Here is a 26474-nt window from a genome sequence, read left to right as displayed (position 1 = left end):
TAGCGATATGGAGATAATGCAAGTGATGGTTACAATCGTGCTTGTCCTTAACGCAGCACAAGTAGAGGCTTCCTCCACTTACAGGCATGCTGGTCAAAGCCTAGGCGACAAGCTACAGGCAGGAGAAACAGCAGCTAATCAGCGCCTAGTCGGCTACAGCCAGAACAAAAAGCTCCAAACAGCAGAACCAGCAGCTATTCAGCATCTAGTTGACTCCAGTCAAATCAAAAAGCTCCGTGCAGCAGCAGCTATTGAGCACCCAATTGATGCCAAGCTCAAAAGGAATCCTACACACAAACCCTCCAGGCTGAGACGTAGCAGAACATACCAACCAACCATTGAGCAGATGTTGACGGGCGTGAGCACAGTGGATATAAACGACGAAGAGAACACCTTAGCTACGACCACAGAGTTGTACCCCAGCATAACAGGCTACATCAACAGAACATCCAGCTGCCCACACAAATTTCAAGTTCTAGATCTAGGAGTCGCATTTTACCCACGGTGAGTCGTAGAACTAAATTTTACACCTGCTGATTCTGATCAGCTCTGTATTTTCACGCTTTTCTTTATTTCCTGTCTTAATGCTATAGGGCTGGTAAGTAGATCACCAACCAGTTCTACGGCTCAATAAAACCTGCTTGAGCCATAGAACTGTTTATTGACCTACTTACCAGCCCTATACCAAATGTCGAAACTTGCGAACGTAATTTCACCTACTTCTACTGAAGCGAACAAAATCGTTTCAAACTTGACGCTTAGATAACAATGCGATATGACATAAATTTTAAATAAAACGGTTATAATAACAAGTATATGTATATGCATTGAATATAGGAAATTAGCATGAATAGCTTTTAATATATAAATATATAAAGCTATACAACAAAAAGCGTGGGTCGCTAAATTATGAATTGAAAATTTATAATCTTTTATCTTTAATATAAACTTACAAACAATACGTACAGTGGAATGTACTATACCGTTTGCTTACATATGGCAATAAGTAGATATCATCAATATATTTTATTACAAATAAGTAGGCCTACAGTTCCTCCAATGTTTTTGAGCAACACAATTTTTCATAGAAAAATAATTTTAAAATACTGATTGACAAAAAAATTAAAGTAAATATTATTAGTACATTAAAAAAACTATAATAAAAATTTATAAATTTTTACTGATAGAAAAAAAAATACGCTTAAACATATTACTGAATCGTTATTTAAATATTATTTGTGTCCATCACATGAACAGATACCTGCTCGAAGCAGACTGTAACTGCAACTGTGAAGACGATAGCTACACGGCCACAGCCAACATGGGGGTCGTGATGGTCATGGGGATCAACTCGTCAAGGTCACAGCCGGCTCTAGTCAAGGTCGAGATTGCAACCAGCTGCTACTGCAGGCCACCCGTCATTTCAGGCTAACAACATCTTCTCACAGAAACTACCCACGACAGATGAATGACAGACATGTGAAGACTTTACCGACTGTGGTGAATGGTTAATCAAACAATACCACGTAATACGTCAGGAAGGAAGGCCTAATTTATATACAAAGCAGCACAGTATTATTGTATATAATTGTATATCTGGCACAGTATTATTGTATATAATTGTATATAGATCTGTATTTAATTAATTAAATGTATTCTGTTGTGTTTGATTATCTCATGATTATTTTCTAATTAGTGTAATTATGTTTCAAGGGGAGATTGAAAGGGAGAAATAATGAAAAAAATTGTGAACGTGTTTCAAAAGCGCTATGTTGAGAATATGTGAAAACAATAAACAATGTAAATAGTAACATGACAACAATATTCTTTTTAATACAAAAGTTACAAAAATCTCACATAAAGCATGCCTAATCTTGTCTCACATAATGTCTCAAATACATTTACAAACATTTTACATAACGCATGCCTAAAAATCATGTCTCACAAAATATATCAAATACATTTACAAACATCTCACATAAAGCATGCCTAATCTTGTTTCACAAAATGTCTCAAATACAGTTACAAACATTTTACATAACGCATGCCTAAAAATCTTGTCTCACCAAATATATCAAATACATTTACCAACATCTTACAAAACTAATGCCTAGTCAATATCCCCAACTGTCTCTAAGATACTTTATCTAGGTTTAATCTTATTTACACGTTTTGACTGTAGACAATGCAAAAAAAAAACAAATTCTATGAGAATTAAAAATGCCAAACGTTGAGTCAATGGGTTTTAGTTAGAGAAAATCTTTTTAAAATGTACTTATTTTTGTGTTCAACAATTTATTACAGATACATGTAGGTATCTGAATGATTCTGAAGTTATAAAAAATATTTCGTTTTAAGTTTTAAAACTATATTCTTATCAGAAAATTGTATTTCTTTATATATGATAAATGTGATATATTTGTGATACATTATGTTTTTAAAATGCCAACTATCAAATGAAATATTTATGAATTACTCAAATTAAAAATGTTATAATTTTAATTAGTGTATGATTTCTATGTTTCATATTAATGTAATTACTAGTCACGTGGTCATAATGAGATAAATACAATACAACTCAGAGGTTGGAACTTTTGAAAAAAATGTGTCTAGGAAAATGTGTCTTTCAAATAGATTGTAATACTTATTTTTATTATAAAATTTGAGGTGTGTTGTATTACTTATCCATGTACTGTTACCCATCTTTATAAGATGGGTTCTATCATGCAAAATAAAGACATAAATTCTGCACATTATTAATTGTTTTTGTGTGAATGGTGGGATGGTGTGGATGAGTGGTAGAGCGTACACTTGCTAATGTGGAGGCCCCTAGATCAGTTCCCAGGCTCGAGTCAGTAGGAAAAAAGTGAGTTCTGATGGATACCCGGATCGTTTCGGTCACAATATGACGTTACGTGTCAAGGTCACGGGACTCAGGTGAACTTTATCTGACCAATAGACGGTCAGGTTCGCAAGAGTAAATTTAATTACTTTAAGTAACTCGGGTTTGATAACATAAAGTTTATTGTAAACAAGTATTAAGTATATTAAGCCTTCTACCAAGAACTGCTAGAACTCTTCTTTACCCGCTTAATTGGAAGCGTAGTTTTTACGAACTTTTATTTAACTCACTTCCTCTGTCTGTCGTCAGTCTAGATCGAAACGCCGGAGCGAAATTGCAGGCACTTCTACATGACAGATACGGTTCGTGGTTGGTACATGGGTCAAGACATGAAGACAATGCATCATGACATTCAATTTGACTTAATCGGTCGCCTGATTAATTTTTTATAAATTAATTAAAAATTGTTACTCAGGTGGTTGCCTGACTCACGTTAAGAAAAGTAAATGCGGCTGTGCATAGTGCTGACCAGTGGCGTAGCGAGGGGGGGGGGGGGGGTGCAGGGGTTGACACTACTAAGTGCCGCACCGGGTGACACCAGACCTCGCTATGCCACTGGTGCTGACCACACTACCCTTGTATACACCGAGGTCCCAGAAAATGGGAAGGCTCCTATGTCTACACTACGGACGGTCAGGGTTTAAAGTGTAACTTGACAACCTTTAACTGACCCAGGATAATATAACATTCTTGTAAAAACAATTTTATTCGCCTTATATATGACAAACCATACCCCCAAGACTCGTATTTCAAATATGGGGGGATTCCCCCTAGCAGTGTTTACTTTCCGTAACTTAGAAATGCATTTCTAAAAAATGTTGTCGTGAAATTTGTGTTATTTTTTTAACTAAAGAAAATCAAAGAATAGAATTTTTTTTTTTTTTTTTTTTTTTTTTTTTTTTTTTTTTTTTTTTTGGTTTTAAAGGAAGAAATCTTGATTTCTATTTTTATTTTTTGGGACTTTTTCTTATAAAAATGTCACACTTTATACCAAGGCATGTGGGATGGGGTACACACAACGTGTACAAAGTTGAACGACCACACAAATATCGACCATGTACTTAACCAAGAAAAACACGGAAGGACAACCTTGTAAAAAAAAAAGAACTGAAATGCCTTTCTTATTTACAGTGGCAGATAATCAGATAATCAGATTAATCTTTCAAGTGGCCCTTGTGAAAACTTGTGTTCTAATTTTTTTTTAATTATTTAATATTTAGTTCGCGAGCATTACAGACAACACATGTAATAAAACAGTACTTTTGACTTAGATTAATAACATGTATGTCACATATTTTATTCATATATAGTTATGTAAATTGATAAAAAATAAAATCATCTTGCAGTGGCGGAACTAAAGAAAAATAACTTCTTTATTTCATATATACTTTAAAAAATGTCTAAAGTCAGACCCAACTAAAAAAAAATTAAAAAATATTTTTTTTAATACTTTTATTTTTATTTTTTACTAATCACATCAACATTATTCAAAGGGATATGCTCAGTTTATTTCAATTTTTTACAATGTAAGATCTAAAAAATTTAAAATATTTTTATTATGTTTGACACATGAACTTAAGTATTAAACAGCAAAACAAATGGTTAAAAACAATTTCGGTTGTCATAGAAACCCGAAAACAAACCCCTCATTTTGAATTTTTTGGTTCTTTAAAAAAAGCTAAGGCTTTTTTTTATTTATGCACTTATGGCAATCAAATTTACACGACATATATTTTGTATATACTAAAACTTTTGTCAGGACAACTTTTCTTTAATAGAACTACTGGTTAGAATTCTACAAGGTCCGAAAAATCGCAGCCTTTTTAGTATAGAAACGTTTCAAAACTAGCATATTATTTACCATAAACTTTCTTTCTATGAAAACCATCTTCATTCTCTCATGAAGTTTTATATTTGCACGATGAACAATTACTGAAAATATGTTGGGCATTGTTTCATGAATAAAAAGTAGTAGGCTTTTTAGTGTTAAAAAACTGCGCACTCGCACTGTGAAAAACAGCAAAAATTAAAGAAAAGTAGGTCACGAAAATACAATATTTGTGTAATTTTAGAGACGATTGTAAGCTTTGGGTATTTCTGACATGATTTAAAATACGATTATCAACTACATGAGCAATCCAGCTTCCCAATGATGCAAGATACAACATGATGACGGATATAAAAGTATTAAAATGTTTCGTAGAAAGGTTGTAAGTATGGAAAAAAAATTATTTATTTTTTAATTGATGGGGTTATACAAATTGTATTTTCAACACATTAAAAATATTTTTCGTTAAAGTAATTATTTTCTTAATACAAAAATTTTTAAAATGGTCAAAGTATCCGAAAGTGCAGGAAACCCATTTTGACGAAAAAATTGGTGATGTTGTAATTAGCATATCCCCTCAAATATTTACAAACAAGGAAGAGAAACCAGTGTAACAATGTCATATCCAATGTGACGAGCAAATAGTAAGTTACTAATAATGAAAGATGAATTAAACATCATCATGATATGAACAAAACAGTGAATACTTTTGTACTTTCTAGGGTAATGTTGGGGGGAATGTCCAGGGGATAATTGACTTGGGGGGGAGGTAATTTCCTGTTCCCGAGTTTGCTTTTATCTCCCCCTAAAATCTAATCTACGTCCATACAGACAGATGACCACTGCTATAGATCAATCTAGTGAAGTGACCACTGTCCTCTAACATCTAAGTCACGTCGACACAAATGATCACTGTTCAAAGACCGACTCCCTCTCCCCCCACTCCCCCCACACCCCTACACACGAGCCACATCAACACCACCAACAGTAAAAACGACAGCATCACAAGTCCACAGCACGGCCTACTAAATCCCTTTGTCATGAGCTACCGTGTGTATTAAAAAACGCGTCCAAAAAGTCATAACTCAAACACGCCAAAAAATCACCCGCCATAACGGCCTTGTCAACTATTAGCCTGCTGTCAAAAGTTTGATTGTTAAAACTATCCTAGTAATTACAGTCTCTGGTGAACTGAGGAATTGGAAATAAACTGTCGAACTGAATCTAGGTTCAATTCCAACTTTAGACCGGCGGCTACCGCCTGGCTTTTGTTTCCTCGGTCATCGCATCACGTGGTTTAGCCATGAGGCGCAGCTAAGGCAGGGGACGACCTAGGGTCTCGAGGTCGAGTTCCGAAATCCTGACTTGGCAATATCGGGACGGTGTGGCCAAGCAGTAGAGCGGTAGACTGCTAACTCGAAAGTCTCGAGTTTGAATCCTCGTTCATGTCAGTAGATAATCCAGCCAGCGCTAATAAGTGCCTAACTCAAGTTAGGGAAAGTAAAAGCGTTTGGGCATAGTGCTCCGGACACTGTCCTTTCATATGCCGAGGTCAGAGAAACAGGTGAACTCTGCTTCACTAACCCCATTGACCCTCACGTTTAAAAAGAGAACTTCACATTCCTCCGTCCTTCCATTATTCCCCCACATTCGGCTAAACTTGATGCCACCATCTTACAATATTGTTTCACACCTATCCCATCTCTTCATAAACAACGATTTTAAACCAGAGTTTCTTCCAGGCATCTCCACCCCTAGCCCCCCCCCCCCCTTTGGAAATGTTAGTCCGCCCTCCCCCCTTCGGAAATGTTAGTCCGCCCCTCCCCCCGAAAGTTTCAAGTGCCCCACCCCCACCCCCCCCCCCCCGGAGAAAAAGTCTGGAAGAAACACCGCTTTAAACTTTTCATTTCCGGCTATTGAGTATGGTTGAAGAAACAATCTTTTCCGACATTCGTTAATTTACCAAGCAGTTGTGACGGAACAAGATGACGTCACCTGTAGTATTACCTGTACGACGGCGTAGGAAAACCCGACGAAATAACAGACGTAGAGTGTCGTGGAGTAGATTTTGTGTAGCTGAGCTGTTCTTGGTGCAGGGGGCGTAGGGGTGAGTACTGTCCGTGTGTGTGTGTGTGTGTGTGTGTGTGTGTGTGTGTGTGTGTGTGTGTGTTGTGTTTCTGATTAGTTAATGGGGGCTATAATTAAATTAGCAATTAGAAACGAGCGTGGAAAGTGGTAGATTAAATCGGTCAATTTGCAGATATGTGTCAGATGACTTTAGCTCTGTTCGGTGATTCGGAGATTTTAGAATGAGCTTAGTAGACATTGGTATCAGTGCTTCTTTCAGGCTTTTTTCTCCGAGGGGGGGCACTTGAAAATAGGGGGGGGGGGGCGGACACTTGTAAAAGTATTTTTAAAAATTCTATTTCGAGATGCCTGAAAGAAACACTGTTTAGTATAGATTTATATTTATAGATTTATATTTACGTTTAGATTTACTGGTTCAGTTAGCAGTAATTTATATTTAAATATTTAGAAATATAATATTTTATGTTACGGCGAAATGTATTAAATAATCAGTATTATAATGCTATCACTAACAAAAATAAAAATTTGCCTGTTATCGGTCATAATGACCTAGCTGTCAATCTGTTTCCGGATCAAACCCACAAAACATTCCGAATTCATATTTACTCGGTTCAAATGAGAAGTTAAAGCAATGAAAACATCAAAATAGCCAGCAGTTGGCCTGTGTGTTTGTATTTTTTTCAATATACTAGTTTATTCCCTTTTTTAAGAGTGCATAATCGGACCTAGTCTTCAGATTTAAAGAGTGGTGAGGGGTGGGTGAATCCTTTTTTCTTAAACTGAGATTACCAATGACTGGAAAGTCTTTGAGATTTCTTTTTAAATAATAGAAACTGCAATAAAAGACAAATAGATGGGGATATAGCGGATTTGTGGTTTTCATATACTAGTAGCTTTCGTAGATTTTTTTTTTCAATACTTTTGACTTCGTGTTAGATTAATGGTATTAGTAATTTAGTATTTTTGTTTTATAGATTAGTGGTTTTTATATGTCAGTAGTGTTATGAAGATTAATGGTTTTCATATCAATCATGGGTTTTAAAAATGTATTGTTTTTTAAAGATGTTGATGATAATTTTCTCATAAATTACAGCTTGTGGCAAGACCGTATTTGGTACACCAATATGGCGTCCAGCAGTGATGTCAGCATCTTCTGCTGTCTCCTAGTGGTCGTGTCGATATGTCTCCATCCTCTCCTTCCGAGCACCAGGGCACAGATGGGTTAGAATCTTGTTTATACTTATGTGTTTGTCTTACTGTTCGTTTGGTTGTTGTTGTTGTTTTTTTTTTTTTGTTGTTGTTTTTTAATTTAACTTATTATTTTCCTTTGTTGTATTGTTTGTTTTTTCGGGTTTAACTACTATAACCATGGGTATTTATAATAAAGATGTTATTTTTTTAATTCGTAGCCAGTTAATAATTCTCTCAATATTTTTTTTTCAAAATTCTATCTACATTATCTTAACTTTAATTCAACTTCAAATGCATCTTCCAAACAAATTTCAATAAAGCTTTTGCTTATTAAAATCCCCAGTTTGTGTCTATATGTTGTTAATTACAAACTATATTGTGTCTTTAATTGTCTTTGGTGTTGGTTGGCAGTAACAAGACGAGGGACAAAGCTTGGACGATTCTACAGACTACCAGTCCCGCTAGATGGCGATCAGTTCAGACTCAGGAATCAGAGATATCGGGAAGAATTACTTCCATTATATCAGGTTTGTAAGGCTATATCTCTTTCATATATATATATATATATATATATATATATATATATATATATATATATATATATATATATATATATAAGCAAAAACAAAAGAATAGAAAAGGAAAGTAAAGCAAAGCAAAGCAAAGCAACGCAAAGCAAAGCAAAGCAAAAACAAAACAAAGTTCCCCTTTTAGACCTAAAGATCTTTAGGACAGGTGAAGTAGTTCACGAGTTACTTGCCCTCGGCTTAAGAAGGGATAGGCTGATCAGCACAATGCCCAGACGCCTATTACTTTCCCCCTGATTCAGGAACTCATCGGAGATGGCTTGACTCACGGACGTCCGAACTCCAGACCTACATGCTAGCAACCAAACGCTCTATCATTCGCAGCGTTTCTTCCAGACCTTTTTTCTCCGGGGGGGGGGGGGGGCACTTGAAATTTCCGGGGGGGGGGGCGGTAGACTTTCTTCGGGGGGGGGGGGGGGGGGGCGGACACTGTTAAAAGTATATATTTTCTATATAAATTATATGAACTGCATTTCGTTCGGGGGGGGGGTGGTGCTTTTCCTCCCCCACCCCCGAAAAGATGCCTGGAAGAAACTCTGATCATTCGACCACGAATGTATAATTTCGTGGTATTTTTTCCCTTTAGAGCTACTAAACTGTTAAAACTCGCTTTGGAGTTAACAATATTCCCTTCCTTACCTCAATGCCAACAAACCCTAATCTTAATCCTAGCCTTATCACGATCCTAACAATCACCAGCCGTACGACTAATCAAAATAACAGTATAATCTGTGACGGGCTTATGATAATCAGCAATGGTACCCTATAACGGTTAAGTACCACTCTTTTGTTCTAGAAACCACCGTTCCAACGCTGGGTCATACCAGGCCGCGATGTCCAGCGGTTTCCCCCGGGGTCGTTACGACATGTGGAGAATTTTCCTACCCCCGACCCCCGGGTGAACAGGTTCTCCAAAAGGGAGAGAGTGGCACTAGTAGGTACGGTGTTTGTGTTTGTTGGTGTTTGTTGGTGTTTGTTTGGGTGTTTGTGGTGGTGTTGTTGGTGTTTGTGTTTGTTGGTGTTTAGTTTTCTTTGTGTTTCTTGGTGCTTGTGTTTTTTGGTCTTTGTGTTTGTTGCTCTTTGTGTTTGATGGTCTTTGTGTTTGTTGGAGTTCACCAAGTGACATGAAGGAGAGAATATACTAGCAATGAGGGGGTCATTTAAATCTCTCATCACGGTGGACGCTTGATGTACGAATAACGGTTTATATGTATAAAACTGAACATGTAATTTGTTATATATAATTACACACACACACATATATATATAAATATATATAAATATATATATATATATATATATATATATATATATATATATATATATATATATATATATATATATATATATATATATATACAGACACCAAAGACAATTAAAGACAGAGTATAGAGTTTGTAATTAACAACAAATAGACACATACTGGGTATTTTAATAAGCAAAAGCTTTATTGAAATTCGTTTGGAAGATACATTTCAGTATTATAATTTGGCACCCTGGGCTATCTTGTGAGCGCTATGGTCCATAATTTCGCTTTAAATAGTGCGATAGACTATGGATAAGAAAGGTTACTATAATCCGGGCGTCCTACGGCGCCCAGACAGGGTGCTATTTGGGGCACCTGGACTCCCGTGTTCGCTTTAGCTCCTACGTTCGTTTAAGTGAGTGGGTTTGTGTTTGCGTGTGTGTTATCGTTTGTATTTTTGTTTGCGTTAACGTTATTTTTGCTGTTATTGTGTTTTGGTTTTAGTTGGTTGTGGTTAGGGTGGGCAATGCCGGGTATATGCTGATTACAAAACACATGTCATGGTCTTTTACAGATAGGTTTTTAACAGAAGCCAGTGCAGGGCCTGGCCGGGACGGCTAGTAATAATATATATATATATATATATACGAGAAAAATGGCCCGTTGAGGAAGGGTACAACGGGCGCTAGGCTGATAGTGCTGTCTCTTTTCTCTAAACTAAAACCAACCCACCCCCCCCACACACCACCCCCCACCCCACCCCCCACCACCACACACCACCCCCCACCCCCACCCCCCACCACACACCACCCCCACCCCTCACCCCCACACACCACCCCCTCCACACACCGCCCCCCACCCCCCACCCCCCCAAAAAAAAACATGTCTACCGTCCCATTCAACGAAATATAATTATATACTTTTTCCAGTGTCCGCCCCCTCCCAGAAAATTCTACCCCCGCCCCCGAAAATTTCAAGTACCCCGGGGAGGAAAAAGTCTGAAAGAAACACTGAAACCAACCCACCCCCCCACACACCACCCCCCCCCCCACACACCACCCCCCCCCCCCCCACACACCACCCCCTCCCCCACCCCTCCACCACCCCCCACCCCCAAAAAAAACATGTCTACCGTCCCATTCAACGAAATATAATTATATACTTTTTCCAGTGTCCGCCCCCTCCCAGAAAATTCTAAACCCGCCCCCGAAAATTTCAAGTACCCCCACCCCTCTCCGGGGAGGAAAAAGTCTGAAAGAAACACTGAAACCAACCCACCCCCCACACACCACCCCCCACCCCCCCCACTCCCCCCACACACACCACCCCCCCCCCACCCCTCCACCACCCCCCACCCCCAAAAAAACATGTCTACCGTCCCATTCAACGAAATATAGTTATATACTTTTTCCAGTGTCCGCCCCCTCCCAGAAAATTCTACCCCCGCCCCCGAAAATTTCAAGTACCCCCACCCCTCTCCGGGGAGGAAAAAGTCTGAAAGAAACACTGAAACCAACCCACCCCCCACACACCACCCACCCCCCCCCCCCCCCCCAAAAAAAAAAACATGTCTACCGTCCCATTGCAAGAAAACCACTTTTTAGATTAGACACATTAATTAGGCGGTAATTTTATTATAGAGTATCGATGAGGAAATTTCTTTTGAGTTGGGGAGGGGGGGGGGGGGCTCAGACGTTCTTACGCGGGGGGTGGGGCTTCGCCCCTACCCGAAGAATTGTATGCAAGAAACTCTTCACGCAAACCATTTAGATTAGACAACATTTCCTTTTTTTCAATGTTTACGCGATAATCAATGACGTCATTACATTACTGTGTGCACTCTCTGGTTTGAGATTATGTTCTACTCTACGCTAAATGTGTCGACGTCATATTTCGTTTTTCGAATTACTGTGCATGTTTTTATTTTGCTTGTGTTTTCTCTAGAGCGTTCTTGTCAGACAGAGCGTTCTTGTCAGACAGAGCGTTCTTGTCAGATAGACAGACAGCGAAACTATTAGTATTAATATATATATATATATATATATATATATATATATATATATATATATATATATATATATATATATATATATATATATATATCTTTTCGCAAACATCACTACAAACACAACATGTCAATCAGATACATCAGCCTGTATTGTAATGTAACATACATACATGTCTTCCTTACAGACGAAAAGACATTGCTAGGTAACCAAAGGATACAGTTCAAGGACTCGTGGGATTACAATGATTTTACCACTACTCGAGGTTAGTACTTGAACAAAGGTCTGTCTCGTCAGTAGTTAGTCAGTATTTAGTCAGTATTTAGTCAGTATTTAGTCAGTATTTAGTCAGTATTTAGTCAGTATTTAGTCAGTATTTAGTCAGTATTTAGTCAGTATTTAGTCAGTATTTAGTCAGTATTTAGTCAGTATTTAGGCAGTATTTAGGCAGTATTTAGGCAGTATTTAGTCAATATTTAGGCAGTATTTAGGCATTATTTAGGCAGTATTTAGGCAGTATTTAGTCAGTATTTAGGCAGTATTTAGGCAGTATTTAGTCAATATTTAGTCTCTATTTTTAGGCAGTATTTAGGCATTATTTAGGCAGTATTTAGGCAGTATTTAGACAGTATTTAAGCAGTATTTAGGCAGTATTTAAGCAGTATTTAGGCAGTATTTAATCAGTATTTCGTCAGTATTTAGTCAGTATTTAGTCAGTATTTCGTCAGTACGTGGGAGCACTTTTCACTGTCACTCCCATTTATGTAAACACAGTATAATACAGGGTTTAGGAGCGTCAGTCAGTAAAGTCACTATCTTGATAGTGCGAGAAGGTGGGGGGGGGGGTTAAGACTTATGTGACGATAAGTGACGGGAGGGGAATGGTACAAAATATCAAAATAAAAGCGTGACGCCATTTATGGATGACACCTTCATCCATAATTAGGCAGGATTTGGTCAATCTTTAGTTCATCTTTAGTCTATATTTGGTCAATATTTGATCATCATTAAGTCATTTTTTTACTGAATATTTTTCAACAAGTTTTTTTCTTCTTTGGTTTAATGTTGTTTCACAATTTCTGCATCTTCCACGGCAGCTTGCACTTAAAAAATTTTATGTATAAAATACCATGTGTACCTGCCCCTAGTCTAGGTACATTTGTACTACGTCTGTACTCCAGTAGCGTAGCGAGGGGGGGGGGGGGGGCGGGTGGGACATATGTCCCCGGGCGCCGACCTTAGGGGGCGCCAAAATGGGTTGGAAAAATAAATTGAAAGGTTAAGGGGGGGTGCAAATCGAAAGTTTGAGGGGGTGCAAATCGAAAAGTTTGTCCCCGGGCACCGGGAAGGGTCGCTACGGCTCTGCTGTACACTACTTGTACACAATATTTTTAATCCAAAAGTTAACCTTCAATAAACCCCACAGAAAGGCATGCTAGTTCACTATATTTTACATCCATTTTCTTTGATAGTCATCTTGATCTGCTCGCAGTAATAATTACCTCACAATCACCCCCCCCCCCCCCCCCCCAATGACTGTTGCAGTTGGACCACGTATCTGGCATAGGGTGTTTCCAGAGTGTGGCCAGCGCCGTCAGTCTCCCATAGATATCAGTGAAGAGAGTGTCCAGTACCTGCCCATGGGGCCCATCTCGTTGTACACCTATGATAGTCTCGGCGAGACGCGGTTTACGGTCAACAACAACGGCTACACAGGTATGTCTATCCCGCTACATAGGTGGATTATCCCGCTACACAGGTGGGTTACACGGCTACACAGGTGGGTTACACGGCTACACAGGTGGGTTACACGGCTACACAGGTGGGTTACATGGCTACACAGGTGTGTCACCCTGCCTATACAGGTGGGTTAACCCGCTACACAAGTGGGTTACACGGCTATACAGGTGGGTTCCACCGCTACACAGGTGGGTTACACCGCTAAACAGGTATGTCTATTCCACTACATAGGTGGGTTACCCCGCTACACAGGTGTGTCACCCCGCTACACAGATGGGTTACACGTCTACACAGGTGGGTTACACGACTTCACAGGTGAGGTGGGCCACCCCGCTACACAGGTGGGTTACACGGCTATACAGGTGGGTTACATGGCTACACATGTGGGTTACACGACTTCACAGGTGGGTTACCCCGCTACACAGGTGGGTTACACCGCTACACAGGTGGGTTACACGGCTACACAGGTGGGTTACCCCGCTACACAGGTGGGTTACACGGCTATACAGGTGGGTTACATGGCTACACAGGTGGGTTACACGGCTACACAGGTGAGGTGGGCCACCCCGCTACACAGCTGTACAGGTGTGCCACCCCGCTACATAGGTGTGTCACCCTGTGGGGGTATATCACTGTTTTACACACCTCACTACACAGGTATATCATACAGCTGTACAGGTGTGTCAGTCTGCTACTCAGGTATGTCAACCTTTAGGGTATATCACCGCTTTACACGCCCTGTTTTACAGGTGTGTCACCCTGCTACACAGCTATGTCATCCTCATCCAGTAGGGTTATAACACCGCTATACACACCCCACTGCAAAGATATATCATACAACTTTACGTGTATGTCATGCATACTCATGTATGTCCCACCCTGTTGCATAGCTGTGTCAGCCCGCTATACACGTGGGTCCCCTCGATACATATGTCACACATAAAAATATATCTGACGCATATTTTAAATTTTCCGTCATTATACGAATAATAAAAAAAAATTCTTATTCCATATTTAAAATGTTGCGCCTTAATTCACAGTCATTATTTTTTTTAAAAGTAATTTTGTACCCGCAGAAAAAAAATTAAGTTTGGGTTAATACATGACATTAGAAAAGGTCAGCTTTTTTTATATAATTTAAAAGTTAGATCTTTTATTATTATTTTTTAAGAAAGGCCAAGTTTCTAAAATTCATAATAAGTAATAAGTATAGTCGATAAATTGCATCACATTTCTTGGTTGGGGGAGGGGGGGGTGCGATCAGAACAGGTTAACGGAGGGGGGGTGGGATGCAAAAAAATGTGCAATGTCATATTTTTACATTTTAAACTAATTATGCTTTTCTATAAAGAGATTTTCTGAATTATAATAAACGAGCCGACCCGATGCGTATCATACGCCGCTATTTAGTAGTTTTTTTTTCTACTTTTCAGTAATTTATAATTTGTGAATTCGACAGTACCAATGCTGCCATTGAAAATATTTGCTTAAAAACACTAACCCCCCCCCCCCCCCCCCCCACGTGAAAGCAGCCTCCTCTTAGTTACCTCCTCTAAGTTTAAAATCGTTTCAAACTAAATTATCTGCCCCTAATAGCCGTCACCAAACCCGTCTCTATGATTGTAAAATGTAAACAGAGTGAACACCGCTCACCAGATCATGTGGGGGTGGGGTGGGGGTGGTAGTGATAGTGATAGAGAGAAAGAGAGGGGACTGCAAGGAGGCGCTTGCAGCTTGTTTTCTAACTGATCCCAGAAGAGAATTATATATATAGATCCTGAATTGAATTAGTTAAAGAGTTCAGTTTTATGATTACTGTTGTTTATGGCAAAATAATTCAAACTAGCAAAATCATAATTAAGAATAGATTTGTTATTTATTGGTTATAGCCCCTTATCAAAGAGCAACAACCCTTAAATATGGGGGGAAACAAAATTTCTTTGTTGGTAAATAAGGGGACATCCTCCAAAATAAAAAAGCATTAAGCGTCTACATGTTATGTGCCACATGTCCTAATGGTTCCGATTTCAGCCAACTTTTTCTTTCAGAATTAGCATCCATAGCTTTTGTCCAACCAAGAAAAAACTACAAGGCAGAAATTGTTTGAGTTTGGAGTTGTCTCCCCTAGATAGGTTGCTTTTCACAGCTATAGAGCCTCATCTGCCCTTGTATTTTAAAAATGAAAAATGTGGTTAGTGGGAGGATTGTGAAGGCGTGTGAAAATGGTTACAGGGGGCTAGAAAACTTACTTTTTAAATCAATTGCTTTTTGTTGTTTTTATGGAGGTATTTTCCGCATTACTTTTGCAACACTAATAATTACTTCCGATTTGGAAAATGATAAAACCAAAGAAGGCAACTAATACGAAATTGCTGCTTTTACTTAAGATTATGAAATATATTTTCATACTTCTTCGACACCATGAATATGCTACTTTTTTGTAAGCTGTTTACTATTTTATTATGAAATATATTTTCATACTTATTCGACATAATGAAAATGTTTCTTTTGTGTAAACTGTTCACTAATTTATTTAAATAACTCTTGATGACATTTTGAGCTATTTTTAAAATTGAAGCACTACGAAGCAGTGGCGTAGCGAGGTCGGGTGTCACCCGGTGCTGCACTTAAAGGTGTCACCCCCCCCCCCCCCCCCCCCCCCCCGAGGCATAGCGACCCAAGCATAGCGAAACAAGTGAACTCTACTTCACTTGCCCCATAGACCGTCAGATTTGAAAGGGAAACTTTTGACCCCCCTCAAACATTCCATTTTGCACCCCCCTCCCTCAAACATTCCATTTTGCACCCCCCTCCCTCAAACCTTCCATTTGCAACCCCCCCCCCTCAAACTTTCCATTTGCACCTCCCCCCCCCCCCCCCCCTCAAACTTTCGATTTGCACCCCACCCCTCAAGTTTTTCTCTATATATTTTGCTATTTTTTGCCTTGGTGTCACCCCTTAAATGGTGTCACCCGGTGCGGTCCGCACCCCAAGCCCCCCCCCCCCCCCTCACTACGCCTCTGCTACGAAGACTCTAGGATTGACCTGAATCACAAACTGTGAGTCCTGCCTCCGTCCACAGCGTACATCAAGCCCAGCACCAATCACCTGCTGCTCAGGTGTGACGACCTACCTGCCGACTATGTGGTGGCCGGCGTACATTTCCACTGGGGGAAGGACAACAGCGTTGGCTCGGAGCATTGGTTGAGGGGGAGGCCGTACCCGCTGGAGGTTAGTACGTGGGGTAAGGCGTACCCGCTGGAGGTTAGTACGAGGGGTAGGCCGTACCCGCTGGAGGTTAGTACGAGGGGGAGGGCGTACCCGCTGAAGGTTAGTACGAGGGGTAGGGCGGACACGTTGAAGGTTAGTACGAGGGGTAGGGCGTACCCGCTGGAGGTTAGTACGAGGAGTAGGGCGTATCCGCTATAGGTTAGTATGAGGGGTAGGGTATGCCCGCTGGAGGTTAGTACGAGGGGTAGGGCGTACCCGCTGGAGGTTAGTACGAGGGGTAGGCCGTACCCGCTGGAGGTTAGTACGAGGAGTAGGCGGTACCCGCTGGAGGTTAGTACGAGGGGTAGGGCGTACCCGCTGGAAGTTAGTACGAGGGGTAGGGCGTACCCGCTGGAGGTTAGTACGAGGGGTAGGCCGTACCCGCTGGAGGTTAGTACGAGGGGTAGGCCGTACCCGCTGGAGGTTAATACGAGGAGTAGGGCGTACCCGCTGGAAGTTAGTACGAGGGGTAGGGCGTACCCGCTGGAGGTTAGTACGAGGGGTAGGCCGTACCCGCTGGAGGTTAGTACGAGGGGTAGGGCGTACCCGCTGGAGGTTAGTACGAGGGGTAGGGCGTACCCGCTGGAGGTTAGTACGAGGGGTAGGGCGTACCCGCTGGAGGTTAGTACGAGGGGTAGGGCGTACCCGCTGGAGGTAGGTACGAGGGGTAGGGCGTACCCGGGGATGAGTACTGACTGGGCTGAGAGTTCTCGAGGGTGGGTATTGTACTTTGTGGGGGTAACACAAGCCTTCACCACAAGCCATTTTATAAAATACTGTGACGAAAATCTTTTAACGCCATTTTTATCACGCGACATTTTGACACAGGGCAGTTAAGCACACGAGAGTTAAAGACAGAAGTGTTTAACACAAAATATTTGATTACACCTTTCATCAAGAGCCCATCACGATAAACGTTAACCTGCACCAGTGGCGTAGGCAGGGGGGTTAGGGGGGTCATAACCCCCCATAGACCCCTCGGTATATAGAAAAAGTATGAGGGGGGTGCAAATTGAAAGTTTGAGGGGGGTGCAAATCGAAAGTTTGTCCCCGGGTGAAATTGGAACCCCCCCCCCCCCCTTGAGACGATCCTGGCTACGCTACTGACCTGCACAGTACACTGCAAACAAAGACTTAACAAAACAACTATATACAAGTGTCTGTTTCACTAGCCATAATCAACGTTCGTTTCAGTATTCGTCTTAGTGTTAGGGTTAGGATAAGTGTTAGCTCTACTGCATCAGCAGGTTTCTCTTTCAGACCTAATGATCCAGAAGGAAGATGAAGTAGAGTTTATGTTTCTTGAAGACGGCATAAGAAGGGATGGTGTGGTCAGCACTACGCCCAGCCGCCTTTACTTTCCATAAAGTGAGCAGAGTTTCTTCCAGGCATCTCTTCTACCGCCCCCCCCCCCCCCCCCGGAACGAAATGAAATGTATATAATTTATATAGAAAATAAATACTTTTAACAGTGTCCGCCCCCCACTCCCCCCCCCCCCCCCCCCACCCGAAAATGTCAAGTGTTCCCCCGGAGAAAAAAAAAGTCTGAAAGAAACACTGAAATTGAGTCAGGCACCAATCAGAGCTGGGTTGATCCAGAGACGACCTGCCGTCTCGAACCCGAACCGAGATGCGAAATCGAACCTTGGAGCACGCAGTCGAGCGCTCTACCACACGACAACGCCGTCAATCATCCAAAGTATCAGTACTCACTTGCCAACCACTTAACGTGAATTTAAAACAAAAGCCTGAACTGACCCTAACCCAGAGGCGTAGCGAGGGGGGGGGGGGGGGGGCGGGGGTACGGACCGCACCGGGTGACACCATTTAGGGGGGTGACACCAAGGCAAAAAATAGCAACATATAGAGAGAAAAACTTAAGGGAGGGGGGGGAGCAAATCAAAAGTTTGAGGGGGGGGGGGTGGTTCAAATCGAAAATTTGAGGGGGGTGCAAATCGAAAGTTTGAGGGGGTGTGCAAATAGAAAATTTGAAAGTTTGTCCCCGGGAAGGGGGTGGCTACCCCTCTGGGGGGTGACAACATTAAGTGCCGCATCGGGTGACATCCGACCTCGCTACGCCACTGCCTTAACTCTCTACTTTACCCTAACCAATCTGTCTACTGTATGTTTCCACATGCCATTCAGATGCACATCGTAGGCTACAACAGCCTGTACGCGAGCTTTCAAGAGGCTCTGGGAAAGGACAAAGGCATCCACGTAGTAGGGGTATTCTATCAAGTGTCTATGGTAGGTGTGTTAGTCGTCATGTTATAAGCTAATTACACAATTTTTATCTAAATACGTTACTTTAAATATATATATATATATATATATATATATATATATATATATATATATATATATATATATATATATATATAATAGCCAACTATCCGTCACAATAACTGGAAAACTTTATTTCTCTCTCAACGTTTTTAGTTTTCAAATCTTGGTCTAAAGACATGTATAGACGAATTACGGAACGTAACTCATCCAGGTAAGAAAATTAACTTGATTACCTCCCTTATATGTAAATGTTTGTCGAATAACCCAAAAGCTCATTACTATGGTAAATTTTTTAGCTTTTTAATTTTTTCTTTTTTTTTTGGGGGGGGGGGGGTTATTTTTTTATTTTGCTAAAATTATATCGTAAAATTTATGTATGTATATACATATTATTTAAGATTATTATAAATTAAGCTTCTAAAAGGAAAGGTTTGTATTATTCGTTTTTTACTGCAAGAAAAAAAAATTGTCAACCGTGTTGAAATTGTGATTGACGCCGCCTGACTGGTCAAATGATAAGAACAAACGCGCATGCTTGACGCGCATCAATCACGCGCTGGACTGGACGGCGGACGCGAGGCTAAATCTGAGATAATCTCCAAGACATGTGGATTAAGTTGAGAAAAATGTGGATTTATATCCATATTCACGATTAAGGAAACTAAAACTCTTATAAGAAATAAGAACATTTTTTGAAAAAAAAAGTGTGTTTACTTGAAAGCTCTTACCGTTGAGATAAGTTAAGGGTAAACCATGCAATGTACAACTTTATCATTGCTTGCACTATGAGTATAATGTTCTTATAATTAAATACGCCTCAATGGCTAGTGATTAGACAGTGTGGTTGAGTTGTGGAACGCAGTGGCGTCGCTAGGTCGGGTGTCACTTCATGGTGTCACCCCCCCTACACACTTATATACTTATATATACATATATATTCAAATATATATATATATATATATATATATATATATATATATATATATATATATATATATATATATATATATGAGAGTGAGAGAGTGTGTGTGTGTGTGTATTTATTGTGGAGATGGTAAATGTGTTCTTATAAGGCTTTTTAACTCTAATTATTTACTAACCGAACTGGCAGAAAGCATGTTTCTTCTATATATTTGCAAGTATTTGACTTGTTGTCACTCCCCCTAAATGGAGTCACCCGGTAATGTCTGCACCACCCCCCCCCCCCCCTCCACGCCTCTGCCTTGCGGCGCCTCTGTGTGACGTCACACTTTTGCAGTTTTTAAAAAATAGGTTGACCGTTGTTTAACGTTTTGGAAACAATTTTTTTTTTAAATTGAAAGAGAATTTGATTAATAATGTTAGCCGAGCTCAGTCAATATTTTAGAAAGAAATCCATGTTTTAAAAGAGCTTTGTGAAGAAATAAAAGATCAACAATGGATTATGAAAGGCGTCACAAAACCCGATCAGTTGGTACCCGGAAGCCTCACTGAAAATAGATTGTCTACTCTTCAATTAAGCATTAACTGCCACACATTTTAGCTACACTCTCACCCATCCTCCTCTCTCTCTCTCTCTCTCTCTCTCTCTCTCTCTCTCACACACACACACACACACACACAAGCACCAGTATAGTTTTAGTGCCGTTCAAACCTCTTAGTCTAATCCAATATTCCTAAAAACGATTTCGACTTCGAAACGCTGTTCCAAAAACCTCCCGTGAACGCTGACCTACTTAACGGCGTTTGATGTGAACCTCTCGTTTATCAAAGTTGACAAAGTCTCCCCCTTTCCTTCGCGGAGCTCTCCATTCATCACCACGCGATCCCAGCTTGTCGTACACGTCAAAACATGTCCTGTATATTTGTTTTCTCCCTCAAGGTTCAAATCATCTTTTTTTTTTAACCTGTAGATCTAGTTTTTTTCTTGTAGAGTTTTGGTGTCTAGGTTTCTTGAGCGTCCGGTAAATAAAAACGTACCGGGTCGCATAAAAAAAGGGCTCGGAGTTTATGGCCGCGCCGTTGTATTTAAATTGCCAGTCGCGCCGATAACGATACGTCAAGCTTTATGAGGATTGACAGAGGTGTACCCATCAGAGTTTCTTTCAGGCATTTATTCAGGCCCCGAAGAGCTTCTACGCCCCCCCCCCCCTCGAATGAAATATAATTCATATAAAACATAAATATTTTACCAGTGTCCGCCCCCGGAGAATTTTGTCTGCCCCCCCCCCCCATCCCCGGAGAAAAAACGCATGAAAGAAACACTGGTACTCACATATTTCAATAATCATTGGCGGATTCCCATTATCTCTTAAGGGGTTGTATTTTTAATTCACCGCCAGTTTCCCTATACATTGTCACACTTAATAAAGTGAAACTCCGAGGCAGACTACCTAAATAGTATCCTATTCACAGTCCCGCAGCAGAGGGATGGGGGTTACCCCCCCCCCTAAAATGACATATATTTCCCTATAAGTAGGTAGTCCAAACTGAAATTAACTATTGATTGCAGACTTCTGGAGTGAGTATGTCATGAAAGAACTTTTAATTGTAAGGTCTATGCCACAAATTTTATAAAAATATCTCAATAAATAAAAAAGTTATGCGATTTTTAAAAAAGCAAAATTTGGTAAAAAACTGATTTTCAAAAAGTGCCATTTTTGAGAACCCATATTTTTTAAACTAAATAACATAGAAGTGTGGAAATTGGTAAAGTTGCTGCAAAGTTTGTAATATATATGCCCAATTTTTTTCAGTCATCTAAAATGAGTCTTTCTAAGGTAAAAAAATAATTGAAAATGACAAAAATGCGTTTTGGTCACTTTTATTTTCATAAAAAAAACAAATTCAATTTTTTTTTTTTTTTGCTTTGGAATAACTCTAAAATTATTGTGTTGGTAACATCGACGTGGAAAAATGTGTTAATTATTTTCAAAAATCACATGAGTTAAATTATTATTTTAAAAAATACCACAGTTATCTAGTGCAGGAGAAACAGAATCAAAATTTAGTAGAGTAAATGTAATGTAATGTAGTTTAATAAAGACGTGATGCCACATGCTTTGGTTTCTTTTCAAACCTGATAACTGCTTTGGGGGAACAGTTTTGGGGGAACATCTTTGTACGTCTTGTTTCCCTCAACCTTGATCTTGTGGAGCATCAAGAGTAAGTAATATGTTTTGGGAATTGTAGGGGGGAGGGGGGAGTGGGGTCTTGGCCTTCTTCCCTTCCCTTGTAAGGAAAGTTCTGGATAGGCCACCGTAAATGTCTCCAGCTATGGAACGAACAATTGATTTAGTGATTAATAAAATATAATTAAATTTACTACTAGCCTATTGTGTAGGCCTACTATTTGTCCTATGACTATAACTGGAAACATATGAAAAAGCCTGAAAACACCTTTTTTGTTAAAAGTAATTTATATTTTTTATATATATTTTTAAGAGTAATTCTACTGAATGAAATTTGAAAAAATCGTTGCTGGTCCCACAATGGTTGAGATATCCAATGATGAAGATGCCATACTGTGGTTCTCAACATCCTATAGGACAACTTAACTGTCCTTCATTGTTACTATTATATGCATATAAAATAAATAAATAATGAGAAATACTACTAGTACTACTTACACTTACAACTAATATAACATTTAAAACTAAGTCACAACATGTACAATCTTAATAAATTGCACAACCATCTAAAAATTGATCTGGTACATTTTATTAAGGAGACTGGCGCAGACCATTTCACATTATTCAGCAGGGGAATCAGAATCAGAGTGCACAACAGAAAATAAAAAAATTAATCACATTAGTCCTTCAAATTTAGTGTCTTTTGTTTTAAATAAACTGATAAAAATGTATAGTTATTATAATTATAAATTTCTTTTGTGTTTCATTAGTATTTTATAAGTATTTAACCTTCGTTCCCTGTAAATAATTGAGTTCGTCCACATAGTAACCAGGATAGTCTGGTGGCCATTTTGAATTTGTCGATTCATAATTTTGACGTGATAGTCCAGATAAACTGTAGTAATACGACCCTATCATTGATCCCAGTCAATAGATTTTAAAGAATTAGTAAACACTAGCATCTAATAGTTAAGTGCATCCATATTTCAAGTCCCTAGAATGTCCTGAATTAAATAGCTTCAAGTCTAAACACACCCTGTGTACAAGCGTAGTTCACACGCTAAAACCGTGGACTTATAGCGTTCAAATTTACATTAATAACGTGTGCTAATTAAACCAAACTGACATTCAAACTTAAAATTCATTTATTAAAATGGAAATGAAACTTTAAAAATGATACTTACAACTTGTTTGAAGGCTCTAGCAAGGGTAAAATCCGTTTAGCATCATCGGTCGTCAACCTTTAAAACCGTTCGGCGAGCAACTTACTCGGGGCTGAAAGTCGACTCGAGGGTTATATGTTTATTGGGGGTACGGCTTCGCGACCGTAAATCAGAAATACTTGAATTTACAACACAAAGTAGTTATAAAACTAAACTTTACATCGGTGTAAACATTGAAACAGAATTAGTTTGTTTCCGTGTATATATCGTCATTTAAAGTTTAAAATCTGTATTTTTTTAATGAAATAAACAAGTTATTTTTTCAATTTATACATCAAACGATAGCCTAGAATTCGATCTTTAAAATGACATTAAGATTATGCTTCTACGATGCTTCGTCGCGAAGCCGCGACCAAATAAAACAGTGTGGGGTCGATCGGTACACGCAAAACGGTGAAATTTGTTGACGTAACTGATACTTTTCAAACAAATATAAAACACATTCAAACATGTGTTACAGATATAAAAATACCAGATTACGACAGATAAAGAATTAAACTTTATTGACATATAATTTTTATTCTTATAGGACAACTAGAAGTAGTGAAATTTTTTTTTTGAAAACCGCAAAAACTGACCCTAAAACGCACTTTTTCGCCAGTTTGGACTACCTACTATAAGTTATCGCTATTGCTGACTAGGCGCTCCTGTCGCTTCAACTACGGCCCACTCTGTTTCAAAGTTTTAAATGTCAATAAAACCACGACTTTATGATCATATAAACGTCATGAAATATACTTTTAACCGTTATGGAATATATAGGCCAATAGGTCTATATATATATATACACAAAAATGATTTTATTTTTCTTAGTTTTTTTATATGGCCTTTTTTTTAACTCGCAAAGAATATATTAAAGTAAGTGTCATTCATTGTCTTTATTTATTTTAATTATTTCTAGATTTTCTTCTTCTTATTCGTTCTTAATTTTAGTCTTGGAAGGGATTCCCTCCAACACAACTGGTTATGCGCCATTGAGGCCATTGACTCCAATTTCAGCCTGCTTTTCTTTATGGATTTGCTTCCAATAGCCTTTGTCCAACCAAGAACAAACTACAAGGCAGCAGTTGTTTGATTTTGGAGTTGTCTCTCCTAGAAGAGAGGTTGTCCCCAGCTAACGAGCATCATCTGCCCGAGGGTTCGAACTCGAGACTTTTCGGTTTAGCAACTATGAGCTTTACCAACTCGACCACGCCGACCCCTTATTTCCAGATAATTAGCTTACATTTTTCATCTGACGTTAAACTTCAGGTGATGTGGTCAGTACCGGTCAGTTTGACTTCAGCCAACTTCTCCCTGAGTCGACAGCGCCTTACTACCGGTACGACGGCAGTCTGACCACACCCCCGTGTACAGAAAACATCGTGTGGTCCATCTTCGAGACGCCACAAGACATCACAGCTGAACAGGTCAGTAGACTGGGGGTCATCTGTTACACCTAGTTTCAGTGGCGTAGCCAGGATCGTCTCAAGGGGGGTTCCAATTTTTACCCGGGGACAAACTTTCGATTTGCACCCCCCCCCCCCCCCCCACCCTCAAACTTTCGATTTGCACCCCCCCCCCCCCTCAAACTTTCGATTTGCACCCCCCCCCCCTTTCAAACTTTCGATTTGCACCCCCCCCCCCCTCAAACTATCGATTTGCACCCCCCCCCCCCTCATACTTTTTTCTATATACCGAGGGGTTTATGGGGAAGGGGGGTTATGACCCCCCCAACCCCCCCCCCCCCGGCCTACGGCACTGCACCTAGTTTTATATATCCCATGGGTCTATCAACTGTGTGGAGAGAGGGGGAGGGCTGATGCATAGGCTACATCTGTCTCTTCTAAACTTAGGTCCCTGGCTTTGTGCTTTGATTTCCAAAGCACAATCATTTTATGACCTGTTATACTATGGAACCATATTATTCACAGCGCTGCAGCAATAGACGTTCATGTCAACTGTAGCAAACATGCCCGACGTATATTTTAAGTCGATTCCTGGTTTTTAAAAATATGACTTAGCAGGCTTGCAAACGGACTTATCGTATATACTTTGTCACCTAACTCTAACTATTTTTTGCCTGCATTGGGCGGTTCGTTTTTTTAAGATATTCCTCTACAAAATTGAAAGATAATAAGTCTATAGATTTATTTAACTATATATATATATATATATATATATATATATATATATATATATATATATATATATATATATGTAATATATAAAGACGCTTGTATTTCTCCAGATGGACGAGTTCCGTAAACTCTCCTTCTCTGTGGATATCAGCCCATATACTGGGGGCAATGTCCGACCTCTTCAAGAGTTGATGGGCCGGACCATTTTCACCAATAACGCTATTTATAGCCGGAAATAAATGTTATTTACTTACAAGAATAAAGCAATTTTTGTTCCCGTGGAAGTGTGTTTTCATTTAATTCGCTATTAGGCGCTGGTGCAAATTGTGTGTTTATCTGTCACTGTAAAGAGCTGCCATGATAATTTTGATTTGTGTCTAGGAATTCTTTTCTGTTTATTTTTTTTTATTTGTCACAATGAACGTAAGTTTTAAATATAGATGGTAAATTAATAATTGAGTACTGAATAAATGAAGCAGCTAAAGCCTGTGTAATTAATTAAACGAAAAAGTGTGTTATGAACATATCAGTAGCGTAGCGAGGGGGGGGGGGGGCGGGGGGGGGACATATGTCCCCGGGCGCCGAGCTTAGGGGGCGCCAAAATGGGTTGGAAAAATAAAATGAAAGGTTGAGGGGGGGCGCAAATTGAAAGTTTGAGGGGGGGTGCAAATCAAAATCTCGAGGGGGGGGGTGCAAATCGGAAGTTTGAGGGGGGTGCAAATCGAAATCTCGAGGGGGGGTGCAAATCGGAAGTTTGAGAGGGGGGTGCAAATCGAAATCTCGAGGAGGGGGGGCGCAAATCGAAAAGTTTGTCCCCGGGCGCCGGGAAGGGTCGCTACGCCTCTGGAACATATTGACTGTATCTTGGCCTGTAGTC

The 26474-nt window shown here is 39.8% G+C and overlaps 1 protein-coding gene and 1 long non-coding RNA gene across 2 annotated transcripts; both read left to right on the top strand.

Moving 5' to 3' along the window:
• Positions 1-6750: 6750 nt before the first annotated feature.
• Positions 6751-8462, top strand: LOC131930526 (uncharacterized). The gene is made up of 3 exons (XR_009384134.1): positions 6751-6837; positions 7912-8039; positions 8421-8462. It is a non-coding gene; the product is annotated as an uncharacterized LOC131930526 (long non-coding RNA).
• A 7547-nt stretch (positions 8463-16009) lies between these two features.
• On the top strand, positions 16010-25865 carry LOC131930522 (carbonic anhydrase 1). The gene is made up of 6 exons (XM_059287046.1): positions 16010-16028; positions 16671-16819; positions 19004-19105; positions 19298-19355; positions 24729-24886; positions 25708-25865. The coding sequence occupies exons 1-6, from the start codon at positions 16010-16012 to the stop codon at positions 25834-25836; spliced, it is 615 nt and encodes a 204-aa protein (XP_059143029.1). The 3' UTR covers positions 25837-25865.
• Positions 25866-26474: the final 609 nt, after the last annotated feature.

The sequence above is a fragment of the Physella acuta genome, unplaced genomic scaffold (genome assembly GCF_028476545.2).
Source record: "Physella acuta isolate Inbredline_101_S28 unplaced genomic scaffold, ASM2847654v3 ptg001795l, whole genome shotgun sequence".
Taxonomy (NCBI): domain Eukaryota; kingdom Metazoa; phylum Mollusca; class Gastropoda; family Physidae; genus Physella; species Physella acuta.
The sequence above is the reverse complement of the archived record's forward strand: the minus strand, read 5'-3'. Positions and strand labels throughout refer to the sequence as shown.